Source organism: Gavialis gangeticus, unplaced genomic scaffold (assembly GCF_001723915.1).
Source record: "Gavialis gangeticus isolate Ggan-Ray unplaced genomic scaffold, GavGan_comp1, whole genome shotgun sequence".
NCBI lineage: Eukaryota > Metazoa > Chordata > Crocodylia > Gavialidae > Gavialis > Gavialis gangeticus.
Genome location: NW_017729012.1, coordinates 11,942,548 through 11,953,657, shown reverse-complemented (window position 1 = coordinate 11,953,657; position 11,110 = coordinate 11,942,548). Strand labels below are relative to the sequence as shown.

The 11,110-nt window shown below is 38.9% G+C and overlaps 1 protein-coding gene across 3 annotated transcripts in view; it reads right to left on the bottom strand.

Annotated features, from left to right (window-relative positions):
• Positions 1–1,811: 1,811 nt before the first annotated feature.
• INPP5K (inositol polyphosphate-5-phosphatase K) overlaps positions 1,812–11,110 on the bottom strand; it is a 29,646-nt gene continuing 20,347 nt past the window's right edge. Inside the window, exons 5-12 of one of the 3 annotated variants that reach the window (XM_019511297.1) lie at positions 10,709–10,820; positions 9,900–10,009; positions 8,155–8,181; positions 5,639–5,831; positions 4,774–4,911; positions 4,125–4,208; positions 2,904–3,008; positions 1,812–2,190 (exon numbers count right to left, since the gene is read on the bottom strand). In XM_019511297.1, the coding sequence (XP_019366842.1) occupies positions 2,092–2,190; positions 2,904–3,008; positions 4,125–4,208; positions 4,774–4,911; positions 5,639–5,831; positions 8,155–8,181; positions 9,900–10,009; positions 10,709–10,820 (868 nt within the window). In that variant the 3' untranslated portion in view covers positions 1,812–2,091. Of the gene's footprint in view, positions 2,191–2,903; positions 3,009–4,099; positions 4,209–4,773; positions 4,912–5,638; positions 5,832–8,154; positions 8,182–9,899; positions 10,010–10,708; positions 10,821–11,110 lie in introns of those variants that run through there. The other 2 variants (XM_019511298.1, XM_019511299.1) reach the window with 2 other exon arrangements.

The window sequence follows — 11,110 nt, the reverse complement described above, 5'->3', positions numbered from 1 at the left end:
TGTTAAATTACTCAAGTGTCAAGACTGTGCAAGTTTGCCAGCTCCCTTCTCCAAGATCTCTCCAAAGATGCTCAGAAATGGGACATGCACCTGGTCAACAGGAGTGGGACTCAGAACCACCAGAAACTGCCAACTGTGGTCTGGAAATTAAAGATCCCAGGCTCCTACATCACCGAAAGGTTTCCTGAAATCTCCTACAAAGTGGACTGAGAGGCAGAACATGGGCTAAGTAAAGTAACTTTGTTTCTTATTAGCCATGTTTTGTATACTTGTCAATGGAAGTGAAAAGCCCTGAAAATCCTTTCTGGCGTAAAACAAAGTTTACATGAGAACAGCACAAGTGTGACAACAGATTGGATGTATCCTCATTTCAAAACAGTATTACACATGACAAACCTTACAGCTGCTGTAGTTCACACACTAGAAAACATAAGCTTCTAACAGCACTGGCTCTTGGCAAATAAATCAATGCCAGAGTGCGGGATTAGTAGTTGGCACACGATATATCAAACTATTTGGAAGCCAAAAATAAAAAAGGTAGAGTCTCATCCTAAACTCTGACAAAATAACCAGCCAACAGCCAATATCATCTCAACCCACAATTATATTTTACAACCACTGTAACTACAACATTTTAAAAAACAAATTTAATCTTAAAACAAAACTTCATAACAAACTAATCAAGAGGAAAAGAAAGAAAAAAAAAAAAAAGCTTCCCTATCCCACCGTCCAAAATACATACTTTAACCTCCTTCATGTCCTAACATTCAGATCAGGCTTCCACTGCATTCACTGTAGACAACACACAGCAGCAAACAGCCTCAAAATTACTTACCACAAAGGGGAGAGATTTTAAGTGGTGTGCCTTCTTTAGGCTGGGGGAGGCAATGACCACGCTCTCCTGAAGCAGCCCTTCCATCTAAGATCCCATGCAACTGTCTAAATGGCCTCCAAATGTTTCACACAACTCCCCCTCCTCCCTTTTGTGATTGTAAAGACTGCTACCGCTTTGATACAACCAGAAACGGTTGACAGGTAAGAATGATATCAGGACAGTATTTAATGTGGTCTTTGCTTCTTTTAATACAATCTGACAGTCAGACACAAGGACAGTTAGCAACATATGACCAATCCACTCCTCGCCAACAAGTCCTCCATGGACCACAGCCTGAAAACTACTGCCTTAAATTTGTTAAGCGACAGAAAAAAAATGTTTTTTAAAAATTTGAAAATCATGTGACCTTGATTTGACTACAAGATGGTGGCGTGTACAAAGTGCAGTCCATCTGTGGGGGAACAGGCAGATTCCTACATGAATTAAAAGTAACAGGCCTTCAAGAGGCATCGAGAATCGCATAAAAATTTGGTTTGTTGGGTAGGTGCTTATCTTTAATGTTGCAAACTGAGACATTTTCCAGAAGGATTACGACTGAAGTATGGGACAGGGAGCAAGATATATCTACAGACAAAGAAACTCTCTGTGACTCAAAGGCTCTTTTCCTGGATGACTTGTGTTGTCCCACAGTGGGTAGCTTCCATCAAATATGCCATTAGCTGACATCTTTACTCAACTGCCAAACACTTTAAAATAAGTTCAATAACTATATCTTATAAATAGAATTTTGTTTTAAAATAATTTCACTTAAATTCTGAAACAATAAAAGTCAAAGTCTGAGTAAGTGGTTACATTACAGTGAGTTTCACCATTACTAAAAATAACCTCTATACAGAACAAAAAGCAGCAGATTCTGAAATTGCCATGGAATGCAACTTATTCAGATTTAAATCACTAGAACAGTTTTCTACTATTATTTTATAGTGGCCAGCACTCGTCAGAAGCTATTATTACAGTTCTGGTCCAGTGCAGGGCTACCAGAGTTACCTCTCATGGTGACACATAAATATTTGTTTTCATAACAATTATTTTCTACTGAGCCTTTCAAAGTCTACAAACTGGAAAGCCCTACCTGAGGGACCCTCTGCACTGCCTGACTCCATCTTCTACAGAAGAAAATTCTATATTCACTAAGAAACAAGGGAGGTAAGCATCTCTGACTCCTGAATCAATAGCACTAAATGCCTCTTCAGACTTCAGAATTCAATGTGTGACTCAGGGTTATAAGGCCTCTCCATTCCACAGATATCTTCCTGTGCTAGATCCTTCTCTGTTGATATCTTGGTTGCTTGAATCTGAAAGAAAGGGCATGTTTTTAAAAGTCCGACGCCCGCATTTAAGAACCGCATGCGATTATTTGAAAATGTCCTACAAAGAGTTGCTGAGAACAGAGCAAAGCAGCAAATATTGATTACTGTGAGTATTTCCCTGATGTGATTCTTTGAAACCAGAGGGGAAAATCTCAACTTGCTCACTAAGGGCCCCGACTACATTACGTAAAGAAAGCAAGGCTTGCCAAACAGCTTTCTTGCTTTAGTTTCCCACATCTATACAACACATTGTGACCCCACCCATCTGACAGCCAAAGACTTTATAAACTGTTGGTATCCACTGGTAGCAACCCACGGGAAATCTTGAATTCAGATTCAGCTGAAATGCTGCATCTGTAATATTTTCTCCCCGATACAGGGAGCAAGCCACAAATATTAAGAATTCACCAAATCGGGTAGCTCTCCTAATTCCACACTGCAACAACTGAACTGTAACCTACATATAAACTCTTTGTCTGTGTGCTGTTTCGCTAAGACATGCTGATGCAAAATCCCTCGGATTCCTTTTGGACATTAGTAGCTTCTTTTCCTCACAGTGTACCTCTACATACCAGTTTTGCAAGTCCCCTGGATAAATACTGGCTGAAAGCTGATCTGAGTAGTTACCAAGGGGAAAGCCACAAAAGACGAAACAAAAAAAACCCTCTTCAGCATTAACAAATTCCAAATCATCTTACCTGGAAAGGCTGGCTAATGCCAACTACTGATTGAAAAGTGTGGCTATAAAAACAAAGCAGAAACTCTCCTCCTGCGTGGGGGATTTCATCGGCACTCAGGTAAACCTGGTAACACAGAGAGACTTGCATTAGCAAATCACAGACAAAGCAACTAACAAGCTGCCTTTGCTATTCACGGACTTATAAACGCAATATTTAATACTAAGCCACCTCTAACCCATTAATTACTCATTCAGCAGTGAGGGCTTCATTGTTCTTAGAGAAAGCCTAAGAGTAATTGGTCTTTCATCACATCATAGCTTCTACAGAGCACGCTAAAAAGACAGGTTCAGTTATAATTTGCTGCTCTTTGCCTTTTGCTGCGCATCACAACTCACCTGTCTCTTGCCTGACAAGAATTTCTCTTTGCTAGTAAGATCATACTCATGCAAAAGTTAAATAAAAATTATCCTAGGCTTCCACAAGGGCCAGAGTCTACTGTGATACTTTCGGCAAAAGTTTTATGTATATTCTGCAGTATTAAACTAGAACATCTTCTTAGTACACTGCCACTCATTTTGCCAACAAGTCAACAATTTCCCCATAAATTTGCATATAGTCTGGAACTTTTTATTTAAAAAAAAAAAAAAAAAAAACTTCTGGAACTAAATCTCACTTTAATTACTTTAAACAAATGCAACTAGAAAGCTTTCAATGAGAAACAAATTAAATCATCTGATAAAAGAATGGATCAAAATTCTCCATGACGAGAAAGGTCTGATGAAGATTATAAAAAAAATCTGTTAAATCAAACATTTATCACTACCCTAATGAAACCACACAATATCCAAAGGGAAACAAACAACCCTAGTGGCCAAGTATAAAAGGGGTCAAGCCAGCTACTAAGAAGACGGGACCAGACTTGATCAAGAGACGGTCTCATTCAAACAACAGTCTGGTATGCAATGGTGGGTCACTTCAAATATGAGAGGAGCCAGCCAAATAAAGCATTCTTTCAGTAGCACTCTCAGACTAGGAGAGGAAAAGAAACAGTAAAAGTATGCTGAATCACCCTTTTAAACTATGTAGCAGGCAGAAAGATGGACAACAAAGGCTAACTCTGCTGCCAGCTAGTTGAGACTGGAAAAGAACGCACGATGCAAAATTCTGAAAACGAGTAGGGTGGAGGACTCCCTTAACGCCATTATATTACCCACATCGAGATTTTTATATTTGCCTCACTAGATTAGTATCTTCAGTGAAGGAAATTTCATCATCTTTCACCCAGGCGTAAGTCACATAGTCATTCACATGCTTAAAGGTCACCTGCAAAGGAAAAGAGGAGACCATCAGCCCTCCAAAAGAGAAAACAAGACAGGCTGGGGAAACGAGGAAAGCCTGAAACTAGGGGACTTGTCAACTTGTCAATATATTACTAGAAACTAACTAAAAACATACATTCACTTTCAAAGACACCCACTGAACCTTACCAATAATTTGTCATTGCGAGATGTCTTAACCCCAGTCCCTCTACCTAACCTTCTTTCATTTTGTTGTTCCTAATTAAATTAACTACACCAGATCTACTTCTGAAATGTAGGCACATTGGGGAAGAGGCCATTATACACTATGCTTTGGGCTCAGCACATTTTGAGCAACTCACTACTTTTAGCTAATGTTATTTTTAGGAATAATAAAAACCTTTGTTTTTCTGTCCCGCTGATATGTTAATAACTAAACCAAGAGGTGGATGGTTCCACATATATTGAAAGAATCAGTAAGCAGGAACCACACAGGAACACCCATTTCAGAACTCCAGCTGTAAGAACCATACGATGTTACGGTAAAGACAATTAATTTTGAGAGAGAGGCAATGTTAGGGTAGTATCACCTTGTAGAGCCCAATCCAGTCCCAGGTACTGCTGGGAAATTTGGGGACTGTGGAATAGCTGATTAGAACGTCTCGCTCAGCATTCCACTCACCCTCAGGATTCACAGTGACCAATGGAACAGACACAAAAGGCTTCATCTAGGCACAGGGAAAAATAGTTTTAAATAATGCAACTTTTCATACCCATCAGCTATATACCTATCAGCTACAGCAGAGTTATTGATTCTTTGCTATGCTTGCTGTAGGGCACTCAATTTCACAGAGGCAAGTGGACAACAGGAACATGGAAGGCATATTCCACAGGAAAAAGTTCTTAAAAATGACAGAAGCCTTGAAATGCCTCTGTCTGTGCAAGCTGCGTTTCAGGAACAGGAAGCCATTAAGAAGAGAACATTGTCACCATAAGATGAACAGTTTGTGGATGAAATCCACTGCCCATCTGTAGAAGAATCAGTGCAACATTTTGTAACTTAAGGAGAATATGGGACTATTTACACTGCTCAACTAGGCAGCAGCACACTCGGCCCCCCCTGGTTACCACTTCCCAAACCAGAAGCGGTAGAGCTACATTGGTATGGCATGCCAGTAACCTCTGCTCCTCAGTGGCTTCCTTCAGGAAAGCAGTGCATGCTGAGCAAGTGCAGTATTTTAGTATGGCAGTGCCTGGCACAGTTGCCAAGAGGCGCAGAAAGTACCTCTGTTTGAACTTCCTGGGCTGCACCCTTCTACGTGTGCCTTTCATTCTGGCTAAGACTTACAAAAAAGAATGAGATTCTGCACAACAGGATTAATTTTAAGAAGTGGTAATGTTAGCAAGAATACGAATGGTGAAATGTTGGCTTCCAGTGTTGAAGTAGAACCATACCTCAAGCCCAAAGGTCCCTGTAACAGGTTTGTGATCACTGATGCCATAGCTCATGTGACTGATATAGTTCTTCAAAGTCACAGAGACTGCCTGCTCCTTTTGGGGCAATTCTCCTTCCTTCAACACGGATGAACAGAGATTCTTTACTCTCCAAAGAATCCGATCAGTCCACGCTGGTTTTCGTTTCTTCCCACTAGAAAAACAGAAGCGGGAAGAGTAAAAGGAAAAAGAAAACAAAGTTGCCAGAAGCTAAAAAGCCACGTAGCATCTATTCAAAGTTGAGACGCTGTCAGAAAGCTACGACAGCAATGTCCAAAGCAACAACTTCCAAACTTCATTTTACAGGTCTGCTCTAACATAGGTACAGCCTAGTTGTCAGCTGAACTTTATCATAAAAGATCAGCTTTTAAGAACCCCTGTAAGCAGACGGAAGTAAAATAAAGGGGGAGCGTTGGACTAGGTTAGTCAGTTTCAAAGAGGAAATGATGCTTTCTCCTAAAACTCACTGCAAGAGCATGCATGCCTTTAGGACAATTTCTGTAGTCGCTCAAACTCAAGCCTGGGGCCATCAGGAAGCGACTGGCAACCCTCAGCCCTTTCCTGCCTAGGGCTTACTGTAGCAGGGGCCAAACTTTATTGGGCAACCATGCCACAGATTAGCCCTACAACCTCCAAGTGCCACGCTAATTCTCTTTGCCTGCCTGATCTCCTGCTCTGCTTTCTGCTTCCTTCCTTGTCCTCCCTGCCTGATTTGCTGCTTTGCATTCTGCTTCCTGCCTTATCTCCCATTGCACTGCCCGTCTCTGCCCCAATCTGCCATCTGCCATATACACAGGCCATCTCTGCTACTTGTGGCACATGTTACAGGTTGGCCGCTCCTGGCTTACTGCATTAGAATCTTAACCCTGGTATATATTTGCTTATTTAAAGTGTTTATTCTTAATTCTGTTTTTGTTTGTTTGTTTGTTTTCTTTTTTTTTTTTTTTTTCTTAAGAACAGAGCAATTGTCTCAACATCCAGCTGGACACTTTTACTGATGCCAGTTACGTAGCTCTTCCAGCCTCACCTGGTATGAAGAAGAGACGGTAATAACTTGCTCAACACTGCCCTCCAGGCTTTTCTAACAACTTCTGCACTTGGGATGGATACAAGTTTTCCCATAACATAACGCTTTATAACAGTCACAAGAGAAAACTGTGTCTGAGGACAGCAGATCCTCACACTTGAGTTGCTTGCAATGTCAAACTGCAACCAAGACAGTTTAAGAGTTTGTTTCTGTATTGTATCAGCAATCCCATATGGGTGTATCAGTTCAAAGTGAAATGGAGAAAAGATCATACCCCATGAAAGAGGAATTAATAGATTGGATCAAATTATAAGGATTAAAAAGGCAAGGTGTACAAGGAAAACTGCCAGTCTGTTAACTCCAAACCTCAAATTAGCTTAAACAAGAGAGGCAGTTTAAAAAACAAGTACACTTTTTCTCCTACCCATGCTTAAGTCTGACTCATTTCAAATTGGAGATGGAGATTAAGTAGCTGTATATAAAAGAGAAAACAAAACCACATATACTAGTAGTAATACATACTGCAGCTTATGAAGATTTCTGTCACTTTGTCTGCTCTGGTGTGTAAAGCAATACCAAATGAAGAGCAAAAACAAAAAAAAAAGTATTATTGCATTCTCCATTTTCCCTGATGACATGGCATAACCACATAAAAAAGGGAAGCTAAGAAGTGCGCACCACTATTCAGCAGAGTAGCCAGAATTTTATATGCACACGCATGTGCGCAAGCATATATTTTTTACATGTACACATTCAGGACCTTTCAATAAATATGCATCTTTATATATTCAGCACCTTTCAATGGACACATACACATTGCATCTCTGCACTGAATGATGCTGAATTACCGACTGAGTCTGAATCATCCTTTGTAAGTACACTTGGGGAGAAAAAAAAAAAGCATGGGGCCCTGTTCTCCCTTCAGGAAGTCAAAAAAAAAATCCATTAACCTTAAAGAACTTAACGTACACAATAAAGATATTTAAGTATACCTTTCAGGAAGTCATAAAGAATGCTCACAATATTCAGATTAAGTAACCTAAAGTCCCATGAAATACTGGGGAAGTAGACTTTATGGCCTAGGAGCTCCCTCCCAATTCTACGTTACTGTATTAGGATTTGTCAAGTGTAGATAATAATGCATACTTGACTCATTACTGGAATTATGGCTGGTCCCAGTACACCTATCCATTTGTGCTTCGTTAGAGTGCAGTGTTTTTGATCAAGATTAGTAAATTATGAATAATTTTGGTGATTGTCTTAGTGGTACAGCAGAAGAGACAAAGCTATAACTTAATAACATTCAGTTAATTTCTTCAGAAAGATTAGAAGCAAGCAGGTGTTTTTTTTAAATAGTACACAAGGCTCAAAATTAAAAAAAAAAATCTCAGCGTGAGCTTTGCTTCTAAAATATATACAATCTATGAAATCCAAAGAGTTATCTTCTTACTTAAACCAAAAGAGCGTCTTCTGCTCCCTGGAAATAAAAATAAAGATCAGTACAAAACTCCAGTTGGCCAAGAATCAACTCCTCCATTTAAATGTGTCATGCAGGAAGTCAACTAAGGTTTAAAGCAATTAGAGAAAAAGAGTAAATATCTTAAAATCTTTATAAAAACGTTGCTTGAAAGTGCTTTTCTGGAATATTTAAAGCAACGACAAAAAATAAAGAAATTAACTTCTGTAATTTCCCAATAGTAGCTTCATCCAACACCACAATTGAGGAAAATAATAAATCACAGCTAAACAGTTTTGTATAATTATCCATTTATACCTTCAGGCCATATTGTTAACCTTTGCAAGTTATTACTTGCCAAGTACAATTTATAAAGTCAGGATAAATTATCTGTCTCGCTTGGACTGTATTCATACTTTTAAAAAATTCTTACAGCCTGCACTTCTGAATGCTATGAAACCTGAAATGAGCTAAAAAGGAAGAACACACAGTTAGAATAAACAGTCAATTTTTACCCAAATACACTATTTAATATATCAATTTGGAAAAACAATGAACAAAGGAGATTTACATTGGGAGCCATCTGTTGATAGAGTTGCCTCTTACTACACTTCAAAGTGCTTCTAAGGTAGAACACTAGCACTGGCAACACTCTGCTGTTGTTGGTGTAACTATGTCTAAACTAGAAGCTTTTAGCAGCGCACCCATGTGTCAGTCAGGAATCCCATTTTACTGCACCCCTGACCAAGCAGCTTTGCCAGCAAAAGTCAGCAATGCAAACCTGACCACAGGATCTTTAGAAGAAACTCACCGAGTTAGCTAAATGGGCAACGCAATGGAGGATAAAAACAAATTATGGCAAAAGGAAGGTAAGGCATATTGGAAAGAATAGTGTAAAACTTGCCACTTTCTAAACTAATCTACCGCCAATCAAAAATAAATGGAGGCATCATTGTGCAACCATGGTTGAAAAGCAAACAAAAGACTATTAGTATGTACAAAGAATGAAATACAAAATATGGAAATCATTATAAACCATTACTTAAGTAAGCAGTACACTCTCACAGGCATAACAAAAGCTAATAACTAGAAGTTGAAGGGGGGGGAAATCTAACTGGAAAGCGCAAGTAGCAAATTTATGTTATCAGTAATGAACCATTAAAACAGCTTGTCAAGGGATATAGTAGACATGGAGTCTCTTGGTGAAGATTTCTTTCTAGAAGTTACAGTTAAGCCATGAATCATTGGTACAAATGCAGGAATTCTTAGCTGAATAAACTGCTATAACATGGCTCAAGTAAGAGATGAGACTTAATGACTATTATGATCTTCTCTTGATTTTTTCAGGCTATAAAGGAAAAAAGGTTACCTTTGGCCTGAAAAGGGGAACTTCAAAACCAACGGTGTTTTAATATGACTGAGCACCTGAAAACAACTGTTTAGAAAAAAAAGTGGAATTTGCACCATCCACCTGGTTTTCCCAAATGCAAACTCAGGCCAGTGTTGGCATGTTCACTCCTCATGTGATTTCAAAACCCAGAAGTATGTATTTATTCAGCAGTGCCCACAGAATGGGCAGCAACATTAATGTATGCAACAGCCTAATGGTCGAACAACAATTTGGAGGAAAAACAAAACAAAACTAAGATTATGTTTTGGATCCAGCTGATACCTTTGGGGCACAAGGTTCCTCTTAACAGACTACTTCCTGCTTGAACGCAAATCAATCGTGTTTTTACCTGGTGTCATACACATCTGTGTAAAGATCAAACTTGTAGGTGGGTTTAAACTGCAGAGGACCCTCCATGAATTCTTTGAGAAAGGATTCCTTCTTCTTCGCCATATTTAACTGAAAAGAAATATAATGATGGACAATGTTGCAAAGAACAGTATTTAAAGCAAAAATTAAAATTGAAGTTTAAAAAAAAAAAAAAGCATTCACGAAAGAGATGAAGAAACTTCTCACAATAGTAACTGGTGTTTTATTTAGTGAAACATACTTGAGAAAGAAAATAGAGCATATGAACAGAGACTATATGACTATAGCCTTTTATCTACACTTCTTAGAAATACTGTAACAGCTATTCAGAATGTAACAGAATGCTAGAACCAAAGCATTTCAGTATTTTAAATAGGATGGAAGAAACAGGAAAAAAAAAAAATCAAGATAACAGGACAATTTGCAAGCCAGCAAAGTCCAGAGAAAGCTGCAATCGGGACTTAGCACTAGGGCCAAGTTAGAAAGTTAATGAAGCAAGAAATAAGTAGTCCACTTCTTAATGGTATTCAAAACTGAAATGCAAGAATTCCTACACAGCTAAGCAAGTTCCAATATGGACTAAGTTAAGAATACGTGCATAAAAAGAATAAGTGCATAACACCTAATTAATATTAGGTAAATTAGGTATTCATTTGCCCAACATCAGCTCTCTGATCCAGGGATATAAACAGCACTGACAGGAAAAGTAATAGCAGTAAGTGTTAACGTGACACAATAGCTAAGACATATTTGCACTAGAATCAGGAGAGGATTAAAGATAGACAATACTTGATCCTTTTCCCATAGCAAGTTGTATCGGCACTTATTTATCGACTCTCGGACAAAATGCATTCCATGATCTGCTATTCGGAAGTTAAGATCTCCAAACCAGAAGAGAAGGCTTAAAAAAAGGAAAAACATAGTAAGTGATTATAACTCCCTCATAAAGGCACCTGTTTCAGGGGATTGTGAACATAGGAAGGGAAAACAATTTTGAAATATAGGTTACTCCATTGCTTATTTTCTTAACGTCTAATCTAAATGCCACTAAAAAGAGCTTTATTTAGTGACAGTTATCATAGAATCATAGAAGTCGGGCTGGGAGGGACCTTGTAGATCTTCAAGTCCGACCCCCTGCCTGGGCAGGAGAAAAAAACTGGGCTCAAATGATCCCAGCCAAGTAGGCATCCA